The sequence below is a fragment of the Triplophysa dalaica genome, chromosome 21 (genome assembly GCF_015846415.1).
Source record: "Triplophysa dalaica isolate WHDGS20190420 chromosome 21, ASM1584641v1, whole genome shotgun sequence".
In the NCBI taxonomy this organism is placed as follows: domain Eukaryota; kingdom Metazoa; phylum Chordata; class Actinopteri; order Cypriniformes; family Nemacheilidae; genus Triplophysa; species Triplophysa dalaica.
The window spans coordinates 10,628,493-10,655,371 of NC_079562.1; the positions used below are offsets into that span (position 1 = coordinate 10,628,493).

Sequence of the window (26,879 nt, forward strand, 5' to 3'; positions counted from 1 at the left end):
TCACGTTTAAATAGAACTTTTATTTACAACAATATCAACATCAAGCAAAATAATTAAGTGTATTGTAATTTACATCCTGTAAAATCTTCCATGTTTACAATCCCTCAGTCAACCAGTTCAGAGAACAGCCCAGAATAACCACAAAGCTCCAGAATTACAATTTCAAAATATACTTTTGTCACAATCTACAGTAATCTAGCGAAATGAACACAAATGATAGTGTTTCTTTCCTGAAATAGAAAGACTTAGACTTATTAGCTTACCATTGTATATCATTCCAATGTCTTTCCCTTCATTGGGAAACAATGTTATAAGTCACTGATGGTAAAGACTAGACTAATGAAAGAGCAAAAATTACTGCAATATATAGATGCACAGATGAGCCTTTTATTTTAGGATTGATTTCTGTGTGCCGAAATGATCACAGTAACCAGTAAGGTGTGGTTACTGCCTTTGCACCTGTGTCTTTACAGAACTTACTTTTAAAAGTACATCCAAGACACTCTTAAAAGTGGTTTAAAAACTCTTCAAAAGTTACAAATCTCTTTAAAGAGCAGTTCTGGGCACTTCTGTAGATAATTCATAACCATCAAAACTTGAAGAAGGAATACACCGCATGATTGAGAGAACCTCCATAAGCACTGACAATACTGCTAAAATATGAACTGGCCTCAAAAACAGGTATACTTGGTTTAGTATGTATACAGAATATAGTACAAAATCATAATATGTAGTAATATGTTCATATGATATGTACCTTATACTCTGCGCTTTTGCGCAAAAGCATATATAAATGATACTATTCTGTCATCAAACTTGACAAATAAAAAGAGATCTTTGGATTGTGCATGTTTCTTAAAGGTAGATTTCTGAAGAACCAACCGTTACGATACAGTGAGTATGTGAGTTATTTTCCCTAGTAAGAGCTATCTTAAAGGGCAACATCAAGATCATCTTGCGTATCATCTGAAAACTTGATTTTCCCTGTTAAAACAGAACCAGTGGAGATGAAACCAATGAAAGCGTCGCTGCATACATCGTTTAGAAAAGTGCCATCCAAACATAATGGCCATCGTTAAAAAAAAAGAAAAGAAGAGGCGGTGCTGGATAAGATAAAAATAAAAATATTTTCTCCCTTTGACAAGTTAAAATAGATGTAAAACCTAGAGCAGTTGACCTAAAATATAGATAAAACAGACCTAACAGAGGTCCAAACTCTGTGCAAAAAAAGTATGTAGTAAAAGCATGTATGATACATTTGTAGCATACAGTATTTACAATTTCGATCCTATTCACACACACACAAAAAACATCTGTCTAACACTGCAGTACCATTTGCTTTTTGTTGACACACCACTTTGAGCCGTGGCATTAAGGAGGATTATTGCTTTGATATGTGAAATGATGTTGCTTACAATTCCCGTGGTTTTCTTTAAAACGAGACTTGTCCGAGACTAATTCAAAATAGACAATATGCACATAATCGTTCTATAAGGCTAGAAAAAGCAAGAAATATATTGCAACCGTCCTTTTCCAAACTAGCCTTAAAATAAAGTGCTCCCCCACAGTCAAGATGTACCATAACCAATCTTTCTCTGTGCCCCCTGGTGGTTATGTTGTGTATTGCAGTACAGCCGGAGACATGAGAGAGCCTGCTGCACGTGCTACTGGGCATAAAGGCTGGAGTCTCTCTTTCCCTTTCATTGTTTTTCTCTCCTAGTCGAGTTCCACTGGATCCCTCCAGTACTTTTACCCTATGAGGCAGATTTTAGACTCCAACTTGTCCATTTCATAGAGACGGCTCAATGCCTCAGCAGTACTTCTGTGAACACAAACGTTGTGTAGGTAAGTACATAGACAGTACAATACACACATAAGCCATATTTCAAGTATGCAACACCAAAACAAATAAATGGGTGCGATGTTAAATTTGGATAAATTAAGTCATAAAATACTGCATTTTCTTCATTACAATATACCACTGAGACAATTGCGAAGTTGATCTAATGTCTTAAAATACTAATATTTTACATATTTATATATTGGAATAGAGTAAGTCAAGTTTCATTCAGATCGCATTCTGTACCTGCTCGGGTCCCATTGGCATGCGTCCCATGCCCATGCCGTTCATGCCCATCTGGCCCTGCATTGGGGGCATCTGTCCTGCACCGTTGCCATTCACACTCCCTTGCATGGATCCGTTCATCATCATGCCCCCGTACTGTCCTTGCGCCCCCTGCTGGGGATATTGTTGCTGCTGCGAGTAGGAACTGGAAACAAATAGCAGATTTACTTTAAATCTTGTAAAGAATAATAACTAAAGACAACGTTTTGTTACTTTAATGGACATGTTCAATGAATTCTATTGCCCACGAATTTCCATGCAATATCAAGTAGTTTTCTGTCATTTTCAACTGATGTAATATAGGTGCGAGTATTGCGAAGATGATGAGTGATATTTACATTTATGCATTTGGCAAATGCTTTTATCCAAACCGACATACATTGCCTTAACCTTTACATTTATAAATAGGTATGTGCAATCCCCTGGGATCGAACCCAGAACCTTGCGTACAGAAAAGACAGAACTATCTCCTGTATCTGTATTTCTCTGTATTTTTACTATTTTGCATGCAACCAAACATACTTACCTATTCATGGGCATGGGCCCCTGTCCCCATCCTTTCATCTCTGCAGATTGATACATGGGATTGCTCTGAGGGTGCTGTTGCATCATGGGATTCTGAGGGCCACCCATACGACCACACATCATGTTGTTAGGGGGGCTGCTACCTGTTCCCACAAATGAAGGGTCCCCCTGCTGGCCCATACCTGCAATCGTAAACAAATAATTACTTACGACTGCAACTTACACACATAGTGTCAAATACTATAATTGTGAGTTTATCAATATTCATTTAATTTTATGCTTTATTTCTTAAAGGTGAATCAGATATGTTTATTGTTAAATACCATCTCCTAACACAGTTCATATACATAAATATCCTAGTTAATCCTAGCTAATACTACCATAGTTGCCTCCATAGTTGAAAGCCTGTTGGCTGGACTGGTTCATTGGGGGTCCTCCCATGGGGTTGTCCATTACTGTGGGTGCAGTAACATTAGGAGGAGGACTGAAGCCTCCGGGTGCAACCTGCTGCTGCTGTTGTTGCTGTTGCTGCATCACCATCATCATCCTTTGTCTTCTCATCTGCAGGAGAGGAACCACCAACAGTTGAAACGCTAAATACTATTGCTAATCTTGTATTACATTTGTATTTGTATAGATTTATCGATTGCTTATATGTACCAGCCATCTCTTCTTTCACAAATAGTATAATAGGTGAACTGACTATACCAGAACACGCTTTAAATTTGACACATCAGCATAAATCATGTCTTGGTACCTCTGATAGATTAAGCATTTCTCGGCTACGCTGCGCCATCATCTGAGCATTCAGGAACCCGGGCTGAAGAATAGAGAAAGGTTAACATGAGAGAGGTGCATTCATAAGGCTTTATATATAGGGAAAAATACACTGTGGTGCACTAAAAAGAGCTAAAAATACCTGTCCAGCAATGCCTGGCTGCATGTTAGGTCTCATGCTAGGGTTTCCTGCAGGGCTGTTATCTGGCCTCATGCCCATGCCCATGCCTTGCCTATTCTGGTTCAAAAACTGCCGTAAAGGAAACAAGTTTGCGCATGTTTACGTTTTTCTCAGGTTGATAAATATTGTCGATTGTGTGTTAACAGAGCAAAGCTATTCACCTGCTGTCCTTGTAGTCTTTGTTGAAGCTGTAATCGGAGCGGCTTGGTTGGATTCATCATCCGGGGTCTCATCATGTTAGCACGTGGATGCATACCACCCATCCCGCCCATTCCAGGAAAAGCACCCTGCTGGTTCATCGGATTCATCATGGGGTTAAAGCCTGGCCCGGATTGCCCCTGCATGGGACCGGGTCCAGAGTTGGGACCATGACCATATCCGCCCTGCATCCCCATGGAAGGGGGTCCCGGGTAGCCCTGGCCGTACATCCCCTTGGGGTCCATTCCCAAAGTGGAGTCAGGACAGGGAGCAGAGAAGGGGTCTGTTGGAGGGGCTTGATCTGTACTATGACCCTAAAGTGAAAAAAAACATTCTTTAGTTTGAATGGAGTATTGGGACGACAGGATTCTTGCATCAGTTAAAAAGTCTACACATTAAAGTTTTAAGCGCATGCTCTCTCAAGAACAGAAGGCGTACTGAACTCTGTGAACTGAACTGACTGTTTACCTGGCTGACGAGATCTGGTATGCCAAGGGCGCGATCGATCTCCTCGAGAGCCATGACATCAGTGTTGTTGAGTAGAGAGTCCAGCTGGTCTAACAGAGCTCGCTCATCACTCTGACCCTCGGTGGTGGATGGAGGAACCAGAAGATCATCCAAAGAGTTATTAAACGGTAACCTGATAAACAAATTAAAACGTTACACGCTTTTGTAAAACAATACCATGTATTGTAATACCATATATTTTCATATTATCTCTTTACTACAGTAACTGTTGCCTAAATGTAGGTAAAGCTGCTTTGAAACAATGCAAAACTGTGTAAAGCTTTATATAAATAAAGACTGAATTGAATTTTGTAAAGAGTGACTTTTCATTTATTTCCTAGTCTTTATAGCTACTCTAAGTGTTTTAAATGCAAAGCCTGCACAAAGCCTGCTCACATGTATTGTGAATACTCTTCAGTCATGGTGTCCATTGTAGTAGACATTAAAGAAAAAAAAACATGAGTTGGCACAAATCTTGTTTCTTACAAATCATTTATATATCGGAGAAGAATTACTATATTTTTTTTTGTAGAATGGAGGGTTAAACATAAATAAGTTACATTTGGAAAGGTGTTTAGAAAACAATGGGGTGCAAAAAAAATGACCACCAGAGTAGGAAAAATTACAGTGGTGGTCAAAAGTGCCCCAAAACTATTTGCTTTCCAATATTCTTCAAAATATCTGCTTTTGTTTTCAACAGAACAAAGGAATTTACAGAACAATTTTATCCCTCTATGGTAGTCAATGGTGGCCAAGAACTGTAAGCATTCTTCCAAATATCTTTCTCTACGTTCAAAGAAATTAATATAGATTTGGAACAACTTTAGGGTGAATAAATGACAGAATATTCATTATTGGGTGAACTGTTCCTTCAAGAAAATGTCATTAACATATATCTTTTAGCAACTATAACATTTACCACCATTAAAAAAAGGCAAGTTAACCAACAGATCCGATGTAACCTGGCCATGACAAGCTTAATTAACACACCTGTTTGTGTTTTGTGCTCCTTCCATTCCCATCCCATTGTCCGGCCATGAAGGTGACCGTGGTGGAGGTCCTTGTCCTCTGAATGCAGTCATACCCATTCCGACCTCATAAGGCCCTATAAAAATAAGATCACACACAATCTGACATTTAGACATCTGTTGTAATTTACTTATCCTGCTGAATTGAAGTTATTTTTTAATTATTCGTTTGTCAAAAAACTCTTGTCTACTGGATACGGTGGGGTGCTACGTGTCAAATGACAATAAAACGCATTATAATTTTAAATGTTTTAAATCCCATTAGAACAAGCCGGTGGCGTCCAGTATAGACACGGTGTTATCCTAAACACCTACCCATCTCCATTAACTGCTGTTGCAGTATAGATCTGTTTGCTGGAACGCTATTAGATCTGTTAACCATGGGTCCACCCATCATGCCTTTAGGATTATGATCCATTCCTGGGCGACCCATACCAGGATGACCAACAGGGCTGGAACTGGACATTCCCCAATCGCCTGCACCTGCCATAGGGGGGCGATTCATTCCCATCGGCCTGTTTGGACCTCCTGGGAACAACATGTTGGGGATGTTTAAATCTACCAAAAGTATGTACTGAAAAGAGTGATGTTCTAAAATAAACACGATGAACTATAATGGCTAACTAATCCAAATTCAACAGAGAAACACAAAGCGAAAGAAACTAACCCATGGCCATCTGGTTTTCAGAATGCTCCTGTTTGACCAGAGATGAGGGGGCGCTCCTTCTTCCCGACATGCCTGGACCGATCATGGGTTTACCATCAACAGACACTGCCCTCTGGAAGGGCACACGTTGACTTGACACCATACTAACAGCCTCCCGGTCTGAAACACACAGTAGTTTGCGAAAATACACAAATTAATACAGGTATGGGTACAGACAAAGATCTAAACCTTTAACATTCACACGGCCTTCAAATGTTTTTCCAACGCATTTTCTGTTGAACTTGACATGCTATCACCTATTCACGTTACATTTTCACAGCCCCCCGCCTGACTTGCCCTTGAGGTGTTGTGACTCACCATGTGCAGTGCTGTTGGGTCCATTGCCCTGCTTATTTCCCCCCACTGACCCTCCAGGTCTAGAATCAGCAAACAATCCAGAAGTGGGATTCCTCAGGCCTCCAAGAATACTCTCCAAGCTGTCCATCTGGAAAAACAAAGGGCTGATGTTAACACCCGGATTTTCATCAGATTGTTCTTTCTAAACAAGGAAGATATTTTTGGCAGCACATCGACAAAACAATAAAGTAATTGTGATTAGTTTAGTACTTTGAATACTTTCAAATTATGTGAAATTTGTACAATAAGCCTAAACAATGACATGAATTAGAACTGAGTGAATCTCAGCCCAACAAGCAACTCCATTACCTCATCAGGTGGCTCGAGCTTGACTTTGCCCTCCTGGTTGTTCGAGTTCGAGGTTGTGACCCCTGACCCTTGCCCTCCCACGGCCCCTCTCCCCTCCAGCTCCTCCAGCTTTGGCTTGGCCTCTGTGGGATTGGGGTCTTTGGAGTCATCCTTGTTGAGGAGGTAGTGGAGAAGAGCCGGCTTTGTCACTTCTTTCGGACTGAGCTGCTCCTGTTTGAGTCCTAAATTCCTGGCCTCGGCACCCGGGTGCTCTGCACCAAGAGAAGCTTTACCGGTGGCCTCGGCTGTGATGCGAGCCACCTCATCTGGCGTGTTTCCGTTTTTAAGGAGCTTGTGGAGTATCTTGTGTTTCTCCTGTACGGTGTGAGAGCCGCTGGGACAAGCTGTCGATGAAACACCTCCTGAGACTTGCTGATTTGCATTATTTCCCGATGATGAACTGGAAGAGGAGGACACGCCTGTTGACGAAGGACTCATCATGCCACCTCCTGTTTCCTTGGACTCGAGACTCATTGGCGTAGAGGAGCGACCTGGGACGGGTCCACCAGTCGCATGCCCAATATCTTCAGTAGGGGAGGTGAGTAACTGAAGTAACTTCTTGTGGCCTTTTCCATCAGGGAGTCTTCTGTTGACTTCAGGTCCAGCAGAAACGTCCTTACTAGACTGACTGTCTGGCTTTTCCATAGTAGTCTCAGATGAAGAGGCCTGTTGTTGATCTACAGCACTGCTGTGAGAACTCGATGGGCTCTTGGAGTCACCGTTGCCGGGTTTGTTGTTGCCAGTCTGGCCTTGCTGACTGGACTGGGTTGAGTTGATGCTGGGAGAGCTGTCGGATTTGTGGGCAGGCGAGTTTAGAGCCGAAGGCAGAGATGAACCCACACCTTCACTAATGGCCTGAAGGGCGTTCAGTGAGCTGCTCGAGAAAGTGCTGCCAACTGTGGGACCAGAAGATCCACAATTGCCTCCCATACTGACAGGGCCCATTGGAGAATTCATACCTATGACATAAGATGAAGGAATAATTGACTGAAAAAACTACATTTTGATAATATATGACATACTATAGACGGTTTCAAAGTGATATAAACAAATGTTACAGCGCGTGCGCTTAACTTCTGGTACACATTAACAAACAAAAGAGTGCTTGTAGATAATTTCTGATAACAAGCAAAAAGAAACAGAAGAACCGTTACTTGTCTAAACTTGCCTCTCCAATATTTAGAATTTAGACTGTTATATTAAGCTCAACCACTAGATGTCAATGTACCACACGGTTTGTTTAAATGCGACCAAACTACAGGACCCATTCAACAAATTGCTTACTTTAAAATAAAATAATAATGTAAATTAATATAACTATTTATATTTAATTCATGTAATATTATTAGACACTAGCCAAACCAAAAGATAACTGCAATCCCAGCCCGAGCGTCCAATGAAATGGTCTATAAATAATATTATATTCTATAATATAATTTAGATAATATAAATCATTAAGACTGATATGAAACCTGCATTAGGGTTATTATACTTAACTAAAACATTTCTGTGAATTAATCAAACAAATATCAGCCTAATATGATTTTAAAAATAAATTCAACAGAGATTGAAAATTTAGCATTAACAATCAACTAAAATAAGTTTGAGTGAAGGCACAAAGTATACGCTGAATATTAAATTTACACAGCTTAATCAAAATTATAAAATAAAAAACAATTATTAACATAATTTTATATTATGTATATTATAAAAATATATATTAATGTGTATAATAATTGTTCATTAAAATATTTATATAGTAATAAAGCAATTCAAAAATAAATAAAAAGCACATAACAACATTGCTAAAAAAATATATAATAGGAACATAAAGACTAAAAATACAAAAAGCTTATTCTAAATAATAATACAACGACAATTAACCAACAAAAAATATATTAATTAAAAAATAATGTAATAAATTATAAAACTATAATAAATATTCTGCCTACAGTATCCTTAATGTCATAGTAAAAACTACAAAATGTATTTGAGCATGTCAAAATACATTAAACAATGATGGCATTATTTACAGGTAGCTAAAAGTCTTAATTAATAATAATTATTGAATCATTTCCAATCTATACACTATATTCAATAAAATACCGTCTACTATATGTACATTTTTGTATATTTTAGTAGTTTATACTTAATGTAATTTGTTATATTTACACATTTATTATGCTGTATTATATCATATCACCTTATTTTAACTCCACCATTGTTTTAAGTAAATGCTTTGGCAATATTGTAGGTGCACAGAATCATGCCAATTAAATGTGAAAATGTAAAAAATAGCGAAATATGCAAGGGGGGGGGGTTGCTGAACTGTATCACAGGAACACATACCTCCAGGCGAGAAGGGGCTCGCACCCATTTTGGGACTCCCTCGTATCCGTGGAGACCCAATGAGATTCTGCTGAGGAGGATTCAAACCAGGGCTCCCTTGGGAAGGACTCGTCATGCCCATGCCATAACTGCCACCATGGAACTGACCTTGCTGATGCTGATTCATGCCAGGATGTCCCATGTGATTCATCTGACCCATGGAGTTCATCTGATTCATAGAGCCCATTTGATTCATACTGTTCATCTGATTCATGTTCATCTGATTCATTTGATTCATCTGATGCATTGGGTTAATTTGATTCATGCGGTTGCCTGGGCCGTACATAGGGCCGCCTCGGGGTCCCATGTGAGCTTGCTCGTTCATGCCATAGCCCCTTGTGTTACCCATTCCCATACCCCCACCAGGAGGCATGCTCATCTGAGCATTAGGATTGGCATTGCCCATAACTGATCGCATTACACCACCCTGGTTCGGTCTGTATCCGTTTTGCTCCCTGTGTGGAAGAGGGAGATAAAAAAAACGGATAATGAACATTACAGGAGTTACAGAGGTTCATTTAAAGTGAACAATGGATGGAAAAAACTGAACAACACAAAGTAATGTTCATGGACTAAAAGCCACAAAATTTCAAAATTTAAAATTGGAGAACTCTGTGTAATGTTGGAGTTTGAACAGAGCGCTACCGACCTCTGAAGAACATGAGTAGAGAGGAAGGTCAGCGGCTCATTGGTAACAGTGTTTCGGCAGAGCTCGCTGCGTGTTTGTGCTGTTACAGGGGTGCCATCTGACAGAGAAAACCTATAGAGCGGAGTCTCTGCTCGACCATGAACATATGCTGTAAAGAGAGAGAAGACATGTAGGCAACACTATCAGTGATACTATCAATACAATCCATACTTTCCATTTAGTTCTGGAAAGTCTTTCTCTTTAGCAAACCCATGCAAGAATAAAATCGCATACCTTCCTGGTAGTGTCTCTTGTAAGACCAGGGCTGACCCTCGCTGCGATGCAGGAACATCTGCATACACCTGCGCACCAAATCTTCCCAGCCAGGACGCATGGTGGTGTGCAACAGACTCTGCTGCTCAATCTCTATCAGCTTACCTGGGGTCAAACACACATCCAAACGCATGTTATTTCAAAACAAATTTTATTGTATGTTTTATTGTCAAATTTTGTTATTATAGTATACTAAATAATTGTTAGAACATTTTTTGTTTAAGGCTTTAAATATTATTTAACAAACTAAACAGAACATGTTGCCTAAGCATAAAGTAAAAAGATTAAATTGAGGCACTAACCTTAAACTGAATAGTAAATAATAAATAGTAAAAGACTAAAGTAAAACTGTATGAAAAATGGCATAGGATGAATTAAATTAAATGAGAAAAATGTAACTAAAATTGTCATGAAATGTAAAAAATAAAGCGAATTTAAATGCTTTAAAATACCATAAAACTAATAAATAGTGAATGTGAATACATTTTTGCTTATGCAAAACTCATTGCCTTGGTGTTGCTATGCAGCTGCCAGAGTGTTCTGGGTTGTTGCTAGGGAGGGGACAGAGTCTCTATGATGTACTAATATGATATATCTTCTTTAATTTTGGTCCATAGGGTTGATTTTAATCTTTTTAATAATTCACCAGGTAAAATTATAAAAAATTCTTAAGAAAAGTTGTTTTTATCTGCAACAGACACGACCCAAAATAAAAAATCTAGATTTTGTTAAAATAAACTAATTATAAAATTATTCACTATTAACTATTATTGAATTAATATTATATAATGTCAAATCATTATGTTTACTGAAATAGCTTTTATGTTATAAACTTTTCAGTTTGATAAATTCGCAGTACCTCCACACACCCCCAGGTGTCGACAAATCCCTGAATGAGAACACTAGCCTCAAACTAGTTTAAGCACACCTGTTCTGAACCGACCACGCAAACTGAGGTACCATTGATGTTCACAACACAAATGACGCGTTGAGGTAGAAAATTTAAAGTGAACATTAAGCAACGGAGACACTTGTGTTACCTTCCAAAGCAGCATTTTTCTCTACAAGAACCTCAACTGAAGTGAATTTACCTGATAGCTCGTGTCTGGTGCTGAATCGCTCTGTCCTCTCCACAGCCGTCACTCTTCGTGCAACACAAATCATACAAGACTGCAGGTCTAGAAGACAAAATATAAACAACTCTTAAAGGACACATATTAGACTGAAGTCAGCACTAAATACACAAATCAAAATTCATGGGGACATTCTGAGAACAGAGGCATTACCTTCCCCTTCCTCCATCATGGCTTTAGGTTGCGTGAGAGCGAAACATTGCATGGTCTCGTAGCGCGGCCCACCTCCCCCCTCTTCTCCTCCTGGACCTCCATGACCGAACTTCATCAGCATACGACAGTTGAATGTATGACTCTTCTGACGGGAGGCATCACCACCCCATGACACACTGTTGGAGCCTAAAAATACATGACACCTATTACACATGAGGGTTTGACACATATCAAACAGTATGCATGATGTTTGAAGGGATGGAATTCTATCATGTAAAAGATAACAGCCTGTTATGTTGGATGATGCTATTATGTTGGTTTATTAAGGATTGTCAATGCAGTTAACAAAAGCGGTCATGTGCATGCCCGCGTTTATGCTTTGCTGGACAATAACAGAGCAACATTCACACACCATGCTTATAACTTCACTCTTACCGTTGCTTTTGGGAAGGTTTTTAAGTAGCTCTTCTCTGTCTTCTTCATGCAGTATGTTATAGATGCTGGTGTTGATCAGCTCCTCCTGTTTATACTGCAGATACTGAGTCACATTATCTGACACAAACACAATGCTGCCCTCGCGACTGACCACAAACAAAAATCCATCAAGGGCCTGACAGAGAGAAATGAAAAGTTATTAATGCATAGTAAACAAATGAATTGCGGGTTAACAAACCATCATAATGATGAGGGAGAATGAGGGACAGTGTATGTTCTGCTGGTGACATTTTTAAGTCTCAAATCTAACCTGAAGCAGAAGAGGGCCCAGATGGTCCTTGTCGATGACCCCCTGACCCGTGGACGACACATCCGCTTTTTGGACGTCGTCATCGCCACATGAGCTTTTACCTGGATGATGTGTGCACAAAAAAATTTGTTAAGCAATAACATAAGGAAACCTTTATTAACAGGTTAGGGTAAAGAATATCACAATTGTATTATTACAAATATCAATAAATTGACATTTTTTTATAAATACAATGTTAATAAAACAAATGTAGACAAACTGATAACTTCATCACATCTCACAATGTGGAATCTTGAGTCTATTTAATTTGGTATATGGTTGTAAGTATTTGTGGTATTGCAATATTATGATACACTTTTATCTAATGGAATGTCAAATGAAAAAAGGGCATGTGTCAACTTGATGTTCACAGCAACCTCTACAGCAGATGCAACCCATTGCATTTCACAGACTACGTTCATGAACGGAATATATTATCATACTTCTATTTGAAGAAAAAAAACAAGAAAAACAAGAAAAGCACATCGTAGAAAACAATCCAGATCTTTAACAATAATTAACACCATTATTTAAACTAAGCATCATTTATCAATAAAGATGTATTGAAGATCTTTTTATCGAGATTTAGTTTGCACATTCAACAGTTTTCAAAGTGTTGGTTACAGGTGTGTCACGCCTGTTGCCATGGTGATCTTCGCAAAATAAAAGCAACCTTTGTTACTCAGACGGTCTCATGTTGATAGTCCAGTTGTGAACGCCTGATTGTTGAAACATCCCACATGTTTCATACACAGAAAGTCATGTTTGAGTAGTATTTAAGGGCAAATATGTAACAATGACAAAGAATTACAAACAAATAATATAGTGCTTACTAGTACTATCCATAGAAAGTTTCATCATTGTACAATATATAAAATATACCATAGAATATAATCCCCTGTTTTCCGTGTCTTCTTTATTTTTCGTAATTTTATCTCTTTACTACCTGACTACTGCCTAAATGTATGTAAAGTTGCTTTGCAACAATGCAGATCTGTGAAAAGCACTATATAAATAAGGATTTAACTGAATATAAGGGGTCACCACACTGCAGCGCCGCAAAAATACACCTGCCACCAGGTGGCAGCGTTTTCGAAACCAATGCTATGTATTTCTTTAAGCACAGTATGGGTTCAGTAAATATTTTCACAGACCGATATGTAAAAGAGCAGTTTGATCACTCGCACCTTGCTCTTTGATCTGTCGTATCTGCGTACTGTCTCTTTAAGGATGGCACATTTGTCTGGCTTTACATTGAAGCTGTCGATGTCGCCAAGGTTGGCCGAAATCAGTTCGGCGAGTTCCTCGATGTACTTGCTCTCCTGTTCCCTCCTGCGTTTATCACACCTGTAGAACACAAACACGCAGTGAGCGAAACCATGCAAATGTGGAATACCCCAGACGTGCGCTGCATATTTCGCATATTTCTTTTCTTACCCTTGCCCTGGTGTGTCACATGTGGAGAGCTTGCGTTTCCGGTCTGAGCACAGGGGCTCAAGTGAGTTCTCACCCACTCTACTCATGTTTAAAACATATCAGCACCTAGCAAACACATAAAACAAAACAAACTTTAGATACTTGACAAATTGAAATGCATACTATCTTTTTAAAATGAAACAAATGCATTGCGTATGCACCGCAAGTGCAAAGTAACAAATAGTGAACTAATATTACATTTAAACACAATGCACTTGAAGGCGTTCCTGTGCAAAACTGTACGCGTGTGTGTGTCTAAAGCTTATTTTTAAGTGTTCCCACATACAGCTGAATGCGCGGAATATTCCAGGCCACAGCAGTGGTGCTGTATGCATGTGTGTGTGTGTGTGTCTGAGAAGAGACACTGATTATGATGGAGTGAAGGAAGGCCCCCAGGGAAATGGATCAACCGCATGTGTGTGTGTATTTCTGATGCAGGGACTGGGTCAATTATCTCAATCCATGATGTTGTATGCTGCAGAAAATACTTGAAATGCAGAAATGATTATATAAAAAATGTGATGCTGATGTATCAGCGTTACTTAGTTAAATAAAAATCAGAATCTGACGGACACAAAACATGAGGAATCGGATGAAAAACATGACATAACGTCTCTCCTACACGTCTCATTATTACACACATCACACCATTTCTTCCTACTTTTACCGCCATTGCCCCGCCCACTTCACCAACCGCAACACTTCCTCTTCTTAAGTGACATTTCTCACTTCTCCGTCTGTCTGTGTGTGCCCTTGTCAGATTACTTTTACCGTAATTTACGATGTTTTCCTTTACTTTAGGAAATTAAAACATCGTCAGAGTTTGTGCATAAGCATAACATGAAAACCACATAAAAGAAAAAAAAAATTCTGTCATAATAAACAATTTCAAATCTGTATACATTTCTATGCTCTGCTAAACACATAGAAAGATATTTTGTCGGATCCTTGTAACCTAACAGTTCTTAACTACCATAGTAGGAAAAGTTTTTTTTTAAGTGAAATGTAATTTCAATGTCAGTAGTGCCAACAAGTGGAATCGCAAAAACAATGTCGGAGTCAATGCAACAATGTCGAGAGGCTAAAACAAACAATGCAATGTTGTGATACACAACAAAGCAAGTTAGCTAGTATAAGAGAAAGCCTTTAACGTTTGAAATGTCTTTAAAACCATTTCTTGTGTAAAACTGCTTTCCGTCTTTAATGACATTATACATAAACTGTTGAAAATGAAGACAAATGTTGAACGTTACTGGAACATATTGAGTTAATGAAATGCACCTGTGAGTCTCTGCCAAGAGACTTGTGTGAACTTGAAATGAACTTACTACACGCATACACTAAAAATGACCTTGGGACCAGCTGGTTAACAGCAATAGCAAGGTTAGTTCTGAGAAACGCATATCTCTAGCATCATTTGCCTGCAGATACCTCTCAATTTAATGTTATAATAATATAGCAATAATAATAATAATAATAATAATAATAGCGCAATAACTCACAGTCACAAGTGTGACTCAAGTGTCCAAATATATACATACAAAAACTCGTCTGTCAATCTTTCCATCTCCATTCCATTCATACCCTCTACTGTTATCAGTCTTTATCAGTGGCCACAGAGCCTCTGCTGTATGTGTGTGTTTGTTTTAGAGGCCTGACCTTGCCCCGTGCCTGACCCTTCTCTGAGTTCAGCGGAAATCTCAGAGCACGGCCATCAGGTCACAGTCTTCCTCCCTTCCCTTGCCCAACACACACATGCGTACAGCCTCTTCCCTTTGCTTGAGAACACACGCAGACGCACACAGTTTGCCCTCTGTCACCTTAAAACACTTGGTATGAGCTCATCATTCCTAAACTCAACTGTGAGACATTACACAACTCTGCCCATGCCGCAGCACGCTGCCTGTACCGACTAGTACGGCAGCCTGTCGCAAATTTACAACACGCACAGTATAATCTGACTTTGCAGTCGCCATTCGCACTATAATGGAGATACAGCCGATACCTCATTTATTAACATAAAAGGGAGTGGTCTCTGGACATTTTTAAATGTATTTTGTTTTATTTTATGTATTTACATTTATGCATTTTTTTGTCGTAACTTACAGTAGACTTACAGGAATGTAAACCACAACATTTCCGCTTTCACCGCAATGCTCTACCAAGTGACCTACATGGACTCTTAAAAAGACAGTAGGAAAAAGTTGCTTTCCTTCATTCTTCAAAATATCTTCCTTTGTGTTCAACAGAACAAATACATTTATGAAGCAATTTAGCTTCTATGGTAGTCAATGGCGGCCAAGACCGGTTTGGTTACAAGCATTCTTTTAAATATCTTTATCTGCGTTCATCAGAACAAAGAAATGTACACAGATATGGAATAACTTGAAGGTGAGTAAATGAAGACAGAATTCTTGGAAATACAACTACTTATTTTCAAAACAACATAAGTGGAAGTGATAAATGACAGAACTTTGGTTCGGAGGAAAACTGTTACTCTAAGCATGTTAAGGTTTAAATCTACAGTGATGCAACTTACTCTGTTCACCTTTTGGACCTGTAAACATGCAGAGTACCTCATAAAAACAAAGAAGAAGACTGCTGCTCATTACAACAGAGCTTTTGTATTAACCTCTCCCAGAACTCACTTGAGCAGCATCATTACGTGAAGATGCATTTCCAGTCCTTCTGAGAATAATGGTTATTTTAATGGAAAAGTAATCGAGAATATCAGAATCAGGAAGCGGCAAAAGGAGGCATCCTGTTTGCGCTTTTCCCACACACGCAGTGTTCTGCGTCACCACTTCCTCTGCCTGGAAAAAGCCTGCTGGCCCTGTGCAACTGTATTTACATATTCAACATCATGGGTTGAACTGGTCTGTCTTCTCTCAGAAGCTAATCAGTCTGTCTGTCTCTTTCCATGTGTACACTTTTTATCGTTTCATCTTTTTAAACATCGAACAGCCACTCAGTCGCTCTCTTACTAAGAGCAGTAAAACTTTAACTTGTCAAAGCACCATTTAGGAAAATTAAACATTTATAGTCTACAATTGTTTAGTTTACCCAAGTCAAGGCTCCCTGCACAACTATTCATGATTTAATTATGACAATATCCCCCCTCTCTCTGACCCTTAGAAGGCTGTTTTGATCTTTAAGACTTCTAGCCTATATGTAAATGACCTCTGATATGATTGGCTAAACTCAATGCCATAGATTATACCGTCATTCATCAGGTTGAACCAACAAATTGCATGTGACTAGTGTGATAAAATCACGCACTAACCTTGCATGTGACGAGTTTTAACTAATTATTATATTTAAATATATATAGCTACGTAAAAGATTTGAGACCATGCTATGTATTTTTGAGACTTCAAATACTGCAAAGAAAACAAGTTTATAATCACTTTTAAGCAATACAACAGTCATATTTGTACATGTATTTAGGAAATGTTCAAACGTAATTTTTTATTGCGATATTCTTGATCTATATGACAGTCTTGACATGCTTTCAAGTATTTCCTTAATTATTTTGAGTAATGTATATACATTACAAAATTTTATTTAAATAAAAAAACTAGGAATTCTGTTATACAGAGTAATTCAATGTATAATTATAATTAAGATTTCTACATGTATACCAGACAGTTCTGATTTATGGAAATAAAACATTCCCTTAAAACACTTAATATTCAAATAAGCAAATGGTTTTAAAATGCTTTTCATCCCTGTATAAAATTCAGCATCTTCAAGGTCTACTAGAAAACAATGTATGCACCACATTTTATGGATACTAATACACTAGCTGGAGGGCAAAGAATAATTTATTAATTAAATATAGTAAAATATAAAGAAGTTTACCATCAACAAATTCTACTGATAATGATATAGCTGACAAAACCACAACCATTCTATCCAATCACAGATCCGGTCTCCTCAGCCTGTTTCCCTGACGACCAGTAGGGTAACGTCTTAATATCCCATCACGCCTTGACCCCACACAGAGAGTACCTGCATTATTAATGGGGCTGCCTCCTGTCACCACATGCACACACAACACACGGTCTACTTAAGCACCTCAGAGCCCCTTCTCCATACATATCAGCATTGAAATTCAATGGGCCATACAAAACTATCACACTGAGCTAAAGGGTGAAATACATTATTAAACAGAAATACCTGCAACTGACTGTACACTGTTTGCAATAAAGGACTATCAAGTTATTTAACAAATCATGCATTAATGTGAAATGTTATTATAGTATTTTCAATACCTCATAAAACAGTAATGGCACCTTTTACAAACCTGAGGCTCTTAAAAAAGCTGCCAGTTACAGAAAGAACGCAGCACATAAGGTAGGCATTGGACATCAGCCAGCAAACTACACTTGACTGCTGTTAACACATTATTGCTTAACATTCAGTTTCACTCCAAAATAAGTCACAGACAGAATATTACAAAATTCTTGTGTAATGTTATTAAGATGAACAATATTGCAGAAGTAAAATGAATTTCCTAATGACCGTTCATTTTTACTGTAAAGCTGTTAACAAGAGAAACAAGCTCACACTGCTTTGTTCATTTCTAAAGTGAATTAAATAAAGCCAGTTCACATTCATTTGTATTTGACTGGGAGGTGGAATTAGTCTACTTTGTTTTACAATATTTATTAATATTATTATTACTACTAGCCTACTATTATTATTGAGGGTTAAATCCTCAAGGTTTTAAATGTAAAGACTTTCTTCTGCAGAACACAAAAAAAGATATTTTGAAAAACATTGGCAAGCCAACAACACTGGATCCCTTTTGACTTCAATTGTATGGAAACAAACACTGGGACACTTCTCAAAATATCTTCTTTTGTGTTTTACAGAAAAAGTCACGTTTTGAATGAAATGGGGGTAAATAACTGATGACAATTTTAATGAAATATTTTCTGAAATATTCTTGATTTCTATGGAAATCAACTACCTACTAAAGCCAACCAGAGCTTCATAGGTTTACGCAAATATTTAAGCTCAGTCTTGTTTTCCTTGAGACTAAAAGTGTGTTCATGTTATCAAAATGGTAACATAAATCCAACATGTGTGTAGATCATGCATACGAATATCGTATATTATTCTTGTCTTTAGAAAAGTGAATGGGAGGAACGAGTCTAAAGGGTAGAATATAGCCGAGAGAGACAGACAGAATGCAGGAGCCATTCAGACCCAGAATAGCCGCCACATTATGGCGGAGTCTGAAATAAGGCATGTAATCTGATCTCAGTAAAACACTAAAGAAACACACACACGCAACAGACAATGACATGCACGCTTTGGCTTCACCATGCATGAGGCACACAAAATCTAGTCAGAAGTGTGTGCCACCTCATCCTCCACAAGTCACAGGTCCAGTGCTGCAGAACACAGCGGCTCAGAGTGTGTCCGTACAGCCACTCCTGCAGAGGAGTAAGACAGCAAGTGAATGAGATGAGCTCAGGTAGAACAAAAAGAGAGATAGGGAGAAAGAAAACAGAGCAGAGTTAAAGAACGAGAGAAAGAGAGTGGCTGCGATTGGAGGAGGAGTGCCAGCGAAAAGCGAGAGAGAACAATAGAGAACAGCTCAGACACGCAGACATGTGGCAAGCATGTGTGTACATGTGCAGACATCCATAAGCTTTTCGCAGTAAAGCTCTTTGCTTTGTACACACTTGGTGAAGAACTGAAAACATTGGAAAGATATCGGACATCTTAGATCTTAAAAACTGGCGAGGTGATGAAAACAGATATCCTGGACGATCAAGCAATATTTTTCCGAACGTACATTCTAGTTTTTTTTTTTAATCAATGGGCTCAACGGGAAATGAGAGCAGTTTGTTAACTGACATTCTTAGAAATATCTTCATATTTGTTTACCAGAACAAAAAATGTACACAGCTTTGGAACATTCTGAGGGCGTTTAATTTCTGGGTGAACTGTCCCTTTAAGCAGCAGATTGGTGCCTTTTATCCCCTTTAGAAAATTGGTACACGCACCTCCTCTCTTACCTACAGCACTCGGCAAAAACTGCAGAGTTGAGGGGAAACTCAACAATGGCTGGCACAATCGCTTTTGCATAGCAGTACACAGCAAGAGAGAAAGCATGGGGGTAAAAAAAAATGATTTGAACACAAGAGTCCATACTATGCAAATTCATTCATTAATCTATGACAGAGAGGGCATTCAGAAGCCTGACGGGGAAAAAAGCACAGCGAGAAAGAAAAGGACTGCAAGCCACGGAAAGAAACGGCCAAGAAAGAAGAACGGGGTGTTGGGGTAACATGCTCGGTCGTCTAGCTTGAGATTTAGTCAGTGAGCTAATGTAGCATTGACTTTTTTTACACACATAAAAACACAGCGCTCGGAGGGGAGATGGAAAAAGCAGAGGGTGGGCCTCATTTTCCTCGTAAAAAAGCCCATTTAAAGAGCACAGCTCCGCTCTGAAAAACATCTATGGATTTTTGAACTCCGAAGAAGGGGAGGAAAAAGGAGAGAGAGGAACTCATGCTCTCTTTTTTCCATCATTCTTTATTTTTTCTTGAACTCATGTTGACTGCTCTGCACTGTTCAAAAACGTATTCATTCCAGACTGTGTCGATTTCTTTTTCTAGCCTTCGCTCTCTCTGGCGCTGGCTCGTCCCACATCCCTCCCTCCCTCTCCCTCTCAGAGTAAACAGAGGAAGAGCGTAGGCTTCATTCCAAACTGGTTCTGGGCGTTCCTGCACAGCTCCGGCAGGGTCAAAAGTTTACAGTGGTTTTAATTTCACCTTTCCTCAGCCAATAGCAGCGCAGCAGCTGAACTCTGACCCCTACGAAAGGATTCTACTGGTAGGAGGATCGCTGCTCGTTTTCGTTTCTGTCTCCCCCTTGATTCTTTCTTTTATTATTCGGATTCTTTCTCGCTGCTTGGATTTGTTTTGATATCGCTAGAAAGGGAGACTTTAAACAATTTTATAGGTAGAGCGACTCGGTTGAGCTAATGCTAAGATATAAAAACTATTTTAAGACAAAGAGAAAACTAAACTTGCTTTGGTTAATGCAAACAAGTATCTTCCTTGGAAAATGTATGAAGAATATGAATATAAAAACCTACTAAAAATAAAAAAGATCTATAGACAGTCCAAACAGACATCTAGAAGAAAATGTCAAGTTTTGTACAAAAGGTTTTCACCATGGTGATATGTCTGATGTCAATATTTGGTGGTTTAAATACCCATGTGAAGGTTCTCAAAGCTTTTTTTGTGTTTTTAAAGCATAGTTTCCAATAGTCAGGCGAGTACAGAAAGGATGTTTCTTTCCTTCTTTTCAAATCGAAAACTTGTGCATAGACTGATAGTTTTGCTGATGTTTGGACTCTATCATCAGGTGTTTAGTCAAATATAAACGGATGGTGCAATTTATATGTAATAGATACATACTCCAATAATTGAAATTTCAAGTTTTGCCTGAAACGTCACATCCAGGCTGAAATAGCCCGGAAACAAAATAGTAATTAAGTCATTTTCAATATCCTTTTCACCTATTTTTGTTTTTATTGTTTTCAAATAGTGGTTCTGTTTTAATGAGGTAAGGAACAGAAGGAAAAAGTAAACGACAAAAACATAAAACAAAATAAATAATCACATTACATCCATTAACATGTTATAGGACTTTTAATATGGTATTCCTCTGTCATTTATATATAAAATTGTCAGTTTACCTATTCAGCCATATGTTAATAACATACATTTTCCGACTAAAGATTAGACTATTTGAGGTAAGAACCGTTCTGTTCTGAACTAAACCGTTTGGTATAACTGTTCTGGACTACAAGTAAAACAGCCGTCGCCTGTGTCTCTTTCTTTCCCTTAAACAGCTGGTTATCTAGTGGGTCAAACAAACAACTTTTCTTCCTTCATCATGCTCATTCACAAATCAAATTATACATTGCAAAGGGAGCTAAATGCCCCATGCTGACCCCAGTCTATGACCCCTTCTGTTGTCAAGGTTCTCCTTCGCTCTCCCTCACCACATGCTGCCCCAGCGCAGGCTAAACGCCAACTCGACGCAGGGCTAACACTATTAAAAGCGTGTTTAAATGACTTATGAGCTCCGAGACAACAGAGAGGTCGACTGGGCTGAGCACCCGGGGAGCACGTGAGAAAGGCTGGAGGCAGGAGATCGTTCCAAAGTGGCTCCAATATTGCAGATAAAAATCAACTAATCGAGTTAGAACTGCCAATACGTTCGATGAAGCCTGGAAGGGTTCAAAAGGCCTTTGTGAATATTTCAAGGTTACGATCTGAGTGACTTTGGCAGAAAAACGCAGGCTGACTGGCAAGTACCAGTTATTTCATGGAACTGATGAACTGAATGAACTGAACTTCAAACAATGGAGGGTTTGAAGCCCGTCAAATGGTAACAGCCACACAAAACGATTCAACTTTGATCGTTGACATTATTTTCTTTCACTTACAATGCCAACCAAAAAGGAACTTGTGGAGTTAACGTGTAATTTCTTATAAAGATAGGTGCACCATGGGAAATGTGTTACCTCAAAAAGCCAAAAGAATGGCGTTATTTTTGTGTTTAGAATAACCATGTCATGTCAGTGCAAAACAAACGCTCGCTCCGCTGTGACCTTCTTCGACTGAATTACATCAAAACAAAAATGTAAACTATAAATAAACCTGAAAACTTCCTGTACCTGTGTATTCTAGAGGGCTGTAGATCTGCAAAGTGGCAGCTTACTCTCAACACTCTCTGAAGAGGAGAATGAGCAGGGTTAAAGGCTAGTTGCTTTTGTTGGCTTGTTCTTTTCTTTCAGATAACCTCTGACCTGTTGTGAGGTCAGCCAGTGGGGCCATGTTGCCACTGCCGATGGTGTTTGACTGGGTGCTGAGTGAGAAAACGGTCACTACGCACTGATCCTGAACACTGTTTGGTCAGATGGTTACTGGAGACAAGCTCAGGTGATGAGTAAAACTGTCAGGCTCCATTGTGAACTGACACTTTCTTTGGGTATAAAAATGATGTGTTCTGAATTGTCCAACTGAACGAGTAGATCTTTGCAGACCACTTATGAGGTTATAAAAGCAAATCTTACATTTTAATCAATGCGTGATTTCTGCATCAAATGCTGATAGGGTTTACCTGGTGTGCAGTAAAGACAAAGTGCAAGGGTTTGCAAAAATAGCCCTTCGGCAGAGCTTGGGTAGCTCGAGGTGCTGTGTTCTAGTGAAGTTTATTTTAGGCAAAGGCATAAATGTCAATAAAGCCCGTCAACGGATCAGACTTTGAAGCTTACAATTCTACATCCATTCTCATTTCTATACAACAACATGATCGATTTTAGGCCCTTTAAAGTGCAATAGTAAGGTTTAAGGAAAAAAAGTATTCAATAAATGTCTTTTAAAGGAAAAGTTCACCCAAAAAGAAAATACTGTCTTCATTTACTCACCTTCAAGTTGTTCCAGATCTGTATAAGCATCTTTGTTTTCGGATGAACTCAGAGAAAGATATTTGGAAGAATGCTTATAACCAAACAGATCTTGGCCACCATTGACAACCATAAAAATGCTTTAGAAAATCTATTTTACACAAAAGAAGATTATTATGGAAAATGCATGAAAGAAAACAGTTCTGGGGCACTTTTGACTACCGTAGTAATGTTTTTCTACTATGGTAGTCAACGATGGCAAAGACCTTTTAAGTTACAAGCATTCTTCCTAATATCGTTCTCTGTGTTTATCAGAACAAAGAATTTCTACATATTGACTAAATGATGACAGAATTTTGATTTTTGGGTGAGATGTCCTTTTAAGCAATAACTTAAACTTTGCAAGACAGCTCTATCATGGGCAATGGCACCCTCCAGACTCACCACCTGAAGCTGTTGTGCAATTTGCTATATGGTGTGTCCGCATAACTTTATGTTTCTTTTTTATTAAAAAAATCAAAAGACAAGTGAATCAGTCTTCCAATGGTCTCAAGTGATTCTGCAGTCATTTGTTATCACCAAAAAGAACTTTGAATATAATGGAACATTGTCTATTATATATATATTATAATATATCACAGCTTAATGTAGCTAGACAGAAGCATATGCTCAAGCTAAAATAATTAAAGCAGAGCAAAAAAGACAACATCACATGTTGGATAATAAATATCTTTAAAATAACAAAAGAGGTGACATTACATTTTCTCTTTGTCAGTTGTAACAATGTTCAATGTTCGATCTGTAAAGTATGTGTAAAGTGTCTTGCAAATCGAACCCGGATAACGTGGGTCAAACAAAGTAACTTACTGTCCAGTTTATGACTATCTCTGTTTGTTTATTTTGCAACTAAACTTGTATTGCTAGTACTAAACTATATTGCAACTAAACTTGTATTTCATTCACACAAACTACATAAATTAACTAAAACTATTCAGAAATACTATAAAAAGAAAACTTTGTGTATAACAAAATTGTGTATTTTGTCCCTACATTTCCATTTAAAATATTTTGGTGGGTCTTTAGATACATTACAGCTGTCTAAGTGGGTCCTGGAAAGACAAAGTTTGGTAACCCCAGGGCTAAATTATGCATTTATTTATTTATGAAGAGAACAGATGAACAGACACTGTGGGCCATGTTGTAAAACGTCACACAAAACTGATGAATGAAGAGGGGTTTTTTTTCACAGTGACAGAGGCCATTGATACAAAATGTGTGCGTAAACATGCAAATATGAAAAAAAAAACACTACAGAATACAATTAATCCTGATCCACATTTAGTTAAAAGGGGTGCTCTCATAAAGTGAGGAATTGTCATCACGTTGTGTGTCTTTGGCTCAAACTGACAACTTCTGGCAGTTTTAATTTAGTTAACTTTATTGCCAGTTTTTAATTTTGTTTGTGTTTGATAGATCAAAGATGAGACAATACAAGATAATGGCTTATTATTATGCCACTTGCAAAGAATGGATAGAGATGTGAAATACAGTTACAAGTTACAATAAATCACTCTTAGCGTACACTGTGACAAATGGCCTTCAGAACTTTCCATCACTAACAAAAAAATTCAGTAAATTACTGAAAAATAATAATACGCAATATAACAATTTGAACTCATGGTTTCATATCATTATTTGATGATAAAAAATAAACACTGCAAGGTAACGTTAAGTAGCTCACATGCCATTATGATGTACACCTAGTGGCATAACCTTGGTTCTGTGTGTACACTGCGAGAGTTTAATTAAAATTTAGTAATAACAAAAGGCCCATGTAATCATAAGCTCTATTAATAGTGCACTGGATAGATGGACCTCCTACAGGCAAGAGGATGCCCATCATCTTTTCCACAGTGAGGAGAGCTGTCCCCGCCCACGGCCGGCCCCGTCACCTTGACAACAGGCCACAAACATGAGTGAAGCCATGGTGACAGACAGACAGACAGCACAGAGGCCAGGATATAATCTGTTTTACAACCAAGGTCTTTGAATCTGCCCAGCAGAATAACATGCATTTCAAACCAAAAGACCCTCCACACATCCTGTGGGAGCGTAAACATCACATTTCCACAATTTTACACATAACGCTAGCATCTTGCATCTTGATTGACAGAAACATAAAATGCAAATAGGTATTTCAGCTGTAATGGTCAACTGTAAGCACCGACCGAACAAATTGATGATGCTGGTGTCCGGTGGGACGGTTATGCACTTTGACAAGCGTCACATGTGTCTCAGGTGTGCGACCGGTCCAACGGCACTCAACGCCTGCATTAGTAAACGACGGTGGCCAATTAAAACCTAAATGATGTGATTAAAAGGACAAACCGTTCCTTCACGCACCTGGTGAAATGCTTTTTCAAGGCCAATGCATAGGGTGCATCTGTTCAATGCAAAAATGCGACAACCCCTGGTTCCCGCATCCTACCTTTGTTGCGATGCTAAAATCCTATTGAGTCTCCGTCTCTTCAACAACATCAGATTTTCAGGCGGAGACAAGAGAGATTATAGACACTCCGAGGGAACAAAGAAAGCTGAAGTCTATGGACAAACGGCGAGCGCAGACAGACTTTTAAACTTGGATGTGATTTGAGAGGTCAGGGGGTGAAGTGGGGTTATTGTACACTCATACAGTTGCAGTTACAGATTGCAGCACATAGTTTACCCTAAATAGAAAATACTGTCATCGTTTACTCACCTTCTTGTTATTTCAATCCTGTCTGACCTTCTTTCTCCTGCAAAACACCAAAAAATATATTTTGAAGATTGTTGGTAGCCGAACAACGGTACCCATTGACAATGACTTGCATTACTTTTGTGTCCATGCAATAGAAATTAATATGTATCGCCATTGTTGGGTTACCAACGTTCTTCAAAATATCTTATTTTGTGTTCTGCGGAAGAAAGAAAGTCATACAGGTTTGAAATGACAAGAGTGTGTGTAAATCACAAAATGTTCCCATTTTCCCCTTAAAGGAACCCAAAAATGAAAATTCTGTTATCAATTACTCACATGTTGTTCTGGTCTGATTTACTTCTATGGAACACCAATAACAGGAATTTGTGAAACAATAAAAGCAAAGAACAACTATCTGCCAAAGAAGACACAAAAAAACAAGTCTACGCCAGATGTAAGCTATATTCCTTGTCTTCTGAAGCACTGACATCAAACTTGCCATGGCGTGTCTTGACGGGAAATATTTGAATAAATAGAAACATGTTCGACATTTGAACGCAGTAGCATAGAAGAATATTTTAATTGAATAACAACTTGACATAAACAAATGCTTGTTTGTTTGAAAACTATTCTACAAACAATATTTTAATTTGTCTGAGTTATACTGTACACGTGCATTAGTATTTGTCCACATGACGATAACATTAATGCATTTGGCAATTTTTATCAATAAGTGTCTTCAGTGGAAAAAAAACTTTCCATTGCCAATGCCATGTTTTACAAATTGAGCCACTGAAACACATGACTCAAAAAGAACCTAAACCTTAGCTGCACAAACAACACGCACCTGGACATATAAAATGTATCAGTCATTCAGTCACTTAAAATTTAACACAGAGTTCATTGTAGAGCTAATTCTACAGTAGTTGCAGCAGTAGAATTCCAGCACCACAGTGGGGTTTTGTAAGCGTGGCTTTCTGAGTAACTCTCCACAAACCTTTCGTCAAATTGGGGGGGTGGGGATACTGGCAAAATGAAAACAAGGTGGCCGCT

At 38.5% G+C, this 26,879-nt stretch overlaps 1 protein-coding gene across 1 annotated transcript; it reads right to left on the reverse strand.

Annotated features, from left to right (window-relative positions):
- ncoa3 (nuclear receptor coactivator 3) lies at positions 1-25,865 on the reverse strand. The gene is given in 24 exon segments (XM_056734851.1): positions 1-1,822; positions 2,087-2,270; positions 2,652-2,832; positions 3,031-3,211; positions 3,408-3,470; positions 3,570-3,677; positions 3,770-4,120; positions 4,275-4,446; positions 5,304-5,418; positions 5,657-5,869; positions 6,009-6,167; positions 6,366-6,492; positions 6,714-7,711; positions 9,102-9,595; positions 9,790-9,937; positions 10,063-10,206; positions 11,193-11,279; positions 11,388-11,573; positions 11,823-11,997; positions 12,133-12,233; positions 13,359-13,385; positions 13,388-13,518; positions 13,609-13,713; positions 25,848-25,865. Coding segments are annotated over 23 exon segments (4,443 nt in total). The 5' UTR covers positions 13,695-13,713; positions 25,848-25,865; the 3' UTR covers positions 1-1,810.
- Positions 25,866-26,879: the final 1,014 nt, after the last annotated feature.